General features: G+C 34.2%; 1 protein-coding gene across 1 annotated transcript; it reads left to right on the forward strand.

Moving 5' to 3' along the window:
- Positions 1–1,807: 1,807 nt before the first annotated feature.
- On the forward strand, positions 1,808–2,805 carry LOC111786247. The gene is made up of 2 exons (XM_023666563.1): positions 1,808–2,293; positions 2,551–2,805. The coding sequence occupies exons 1-2, from the start codon at positions 1,898–1,900 to the stop codon at positions 2,581–2,583; spliced, it is 429 nt and encodes a 142-aa protein (XP_023522331.1). The 5' UTR covers positions 1,808–1,897; the 3' UTR covers positions 2,584–2,805.
- The last annotated feature ends 700 nt before the right edge of the window (positions 2,806–3,505 follow it).

A 3,505-nucleotide genomic window follows, 5' to 3' on the forward strand; every position in this document is an offset into this window, starting at 1 on the left:
TTTTTTTTTTTTTTTTTTTACGAAAACGAGAATTAAACATTTTTCATACATCCAAATCACCTTTTCTCGTGAAATAGACAATTAAAACTTTTCAACGACCGATTCAATGGTGTGAAGAGAATTGAAAAGAACATTAGCATGCATTTAAGCGTAAGAAAACGACATGTTGAATTATAGTTTTCTTAAAATAAAACTAATTCTACACTCCAAATTGATTAAGTCTTTCTATATGACTGATGATTTAATTTCGACTTATCGTTAGGTTTCAAATAAAACCGTGTAATTGTGGAATTATTATTTTAACCTCTAAAAAAACCAAAACAAAAATCAACTTCAATCATGCCTTTTTTTTTCAAGTCTTGGTCTTATCTTGTGCCATCTACTACATTATATTTTTAAATCGGTAATAAAATATATTTTTTTACCATAAAAGTATAATTAAGGTAGGTTCGAGTTTATTGAATATGTAGATCGTGATTAATAGCTTAGGACAAAAATTCATTATAAGTTTAAAAATACTTGGACCGAAACAATGTACACTAAAGTTTAACAGTTAAATTGTTAACCAATTCAGCTATACTTAAGTTGATGATATAAAAAAAATATGGATACGATGAAATGACTACTTTGCCCTTATGAAGCGAAAGGGTGGACCAAGTCAAGTGGGGTATTTTTGGCATTGGAAGTGGGTCCTACTCCCAAAAGCTACTTAATTTGATCTATTTTCATAAGGGGAGTTGTAAGAATCAAACGGAAAGAGCTTTCCTTTTCTTGTGGAAGTTTTGGTCCATTGGTCACATCTAAAGACTTTGGAAAATACACTCTAAACAAAAATTACTTGACCCAAACATGTTGATTTTCCAAGCTAGATTGATGATTTTTATTTTTATATAAATTATATTTAACTCAATCTATGTATATTCGAAGCTAGAAAATTAGCTCGTGTATCGTATAAAGATCGTAAGATTATTTTATACTGTGTTCTTCAACATGTCCATCTCACGATAATACTTCTTTGGGTTTGTAATGGCTCAGATCTACCGCTAACAGATATTGTCATCTTTAGGTTTCCTTTTAAGGCTTTAAAACGCGTCTGTTAGGTGAAGGTTTCCACACCCTTATAAATGGTGGTTTGTTCTCCTCCCCAACGAATGTGAGACATCACAATCCACCCCCTTCGGGGCCCAGCGTCCTCGTTGTGGTTTGTTCTCCTCCCCAACCAATGTGGGACATCACAATCCACCCCCCATCGGGGTTTGCTGGCGCTATTTCCTTCCTCCAATCAATGTGGGACCGCCCCCAAATCCACCCCCCTTTGGGGCCAGCGTCCTGACTGACAAACGGACTCGTGTCTAGCTCTGATACCATTTGTAACGGCCCAGATCCACCGCTAGCAGATATTGTTCTCTTTGGGCTTTCCCTCATGGTGGTTTGTTCTCCTCCCCAACTAATGTGGGACACCACATTGGATCATTTCGATTAATCCTAATTTTGGACCGAATACCTGCTTAGGCTTCATGGACTCTGATACTGAACTCAAGCTGATTAAACAAATAATTTAAAAATTTTATTAAAAATTTGTAATTTAATCGACAAATTAATCTTTTTCTTTCTTAAATTATTGTTGATGGTAAATAAGGAAAAACTATTGAAGTCCGAATGTAATAAATATAAAAAGAATCGAATAAATGAAAAAAAAAAATCGATTTTTTTTTTTTTTTTTTGTAATAATTGAAAAAAAAAAAAGTTTTATGACCAAAAGTTTCAATAAGCAAATAACATGGCTTTGAATTCTCAAGCATTTTCTTCCTCTATAAATAGTTATTTTTCCTTCCCTTTCTTCCTCACAATCTCATCTCTCTAATTCTCTCTCTCTCTCTCTCAGATCTGAAAAATCATGATCGGCAATTTGATTTCAAGCTTGAACAAAAAGTTGCAGGCGGTTGAGATCAGTAATCGCTGCAGACGAACGAAGAAGACGACTAACGTATACAGAGGCGATATGAGCAAGAAGAAGCAGCCGCAGTTGCCGTCGCAGGGGAAGCCGGAGATCGAGAAAGTGAAGAAGAGAGTGAGATTTGCAGATACGGAACCGGTGATAATCGCCATTGACAGAGAGGAGCGGAGTACAGAGGAGGAAACAGAGAAGAAAGTGGTTAGAATTACGGTGAAATTGACGAAGCAAGAAGCGAATCGGATGCTTTCGAGATGCTCCAATGGCGGCGTTCTAGAATTCGGAGATGTTGCGAGTGAGCTCATGCGGATTCCTGCGGCTCGCGTTAGCTCTTCTATGGTAGTCAATTGAATTTTCCCCTCTTATGTTCTTCTTGGAGAACTTCTAGGGTTTTCGGAAATTATATTCTTAATCTTTGCATTTCTTTTCAACTTTTGCTTCTGATTTCCTTGTGATTAGTAGATTATAAGTTCAATTCGTGTAATTAGGAGTTAGGATTGTAAATTATATTATCACACAGTGTCAAATTTTTTGTAGAAATTATGTATTAAGCATTAAGAACAGAGGCATTGATATCCATTCACCGATTTCTGCAGACATGTTATGGCCGATGTCTGGATCTGGAGTGAGGGCGGCTTCCAATTTTTACGTAGAAAAAAGAGATACCACATGCTTGAATTTAAGAGTCAACATTAATGGTAGCTTTCTAGAAATTACGGCTTTTGAATTGTCTGAGAAAGTAAAAGCAAGCCGTAATGATCGGTAGTTGAGTAGTTCATTCCATTTCATGCATTTATGTGAAGTTACTAACTGCAATCAAACTTCCAACATTATTTTTGTGGAATTTTTAACATATATTTCCTATTGTTTGGGTTCGATTCATGTTCGTGACCACACGATTTGTTACAAAGAACAGATTAGACTAAAAAATTGTAGATAAGGAGTTTCAAAAAATAAATTAGATCAAAATAGTCTGTTTTTTAAAACATACAAATATCAAGAATGTGATACTAAAATGAATCGAAATAATATTTAAATAAAAAAATCAGAATATAAATTTTATATTGCCTCATTTCTCATCATTTTTTATCTTTAAATTCATGCGTCTTTATTTTTAAACTAGTATACTAAAAATAATTTAGTTGATATTAAGACATGATTCGATCTCTATTATTGTAATATTGATCCGTTAATAAACTTACCCATCCAATTCTTCTTTCCTTCTACACAATTGCCCATTGATTCTATCAAAGTTTTATGAAATTGCTGCCGCCGTCATCGGTCGTTGGGATTTCGTAAACAAAAATATATTTTAAAATAAATAATAAACTCGAGTTTATTTAGTCAACCCTATTGTAGTTTTAAGAAGACTCGTGAACCAACTAAATTCAACTTAAATGAGTCTGTAACTCAACCTAAACCATTGAATCAGGTTGGGTTGATCGAGTTTTGACCAACCCTAATGTTACGAGCATTTGAACTTTTGATCAACAAACCTATTGATTATTATTGATCTAGATTCAATTTAACAGGTGAGATAGTAATCGATGT

Source organism: Cucurbita pepo, unplaced genomic scaffold (assembly GCF_002806865.2).
Source record: "Cucurbita pepo subsp. pepo cultivar mu-cu-16 unplaced genomic scaffold, ASM280686v2 Cp4.1_scaffold001221, whole genome shotgun sequence".
Classification (NCBI taxonomy): domain Eukaryota; kingdom Viridiplantae; phylum Streptophyta; class Magnoliopsida; order Cucurbitales; family Cucurbitaceae; genus Cucurbita; species Cucurbita pepo.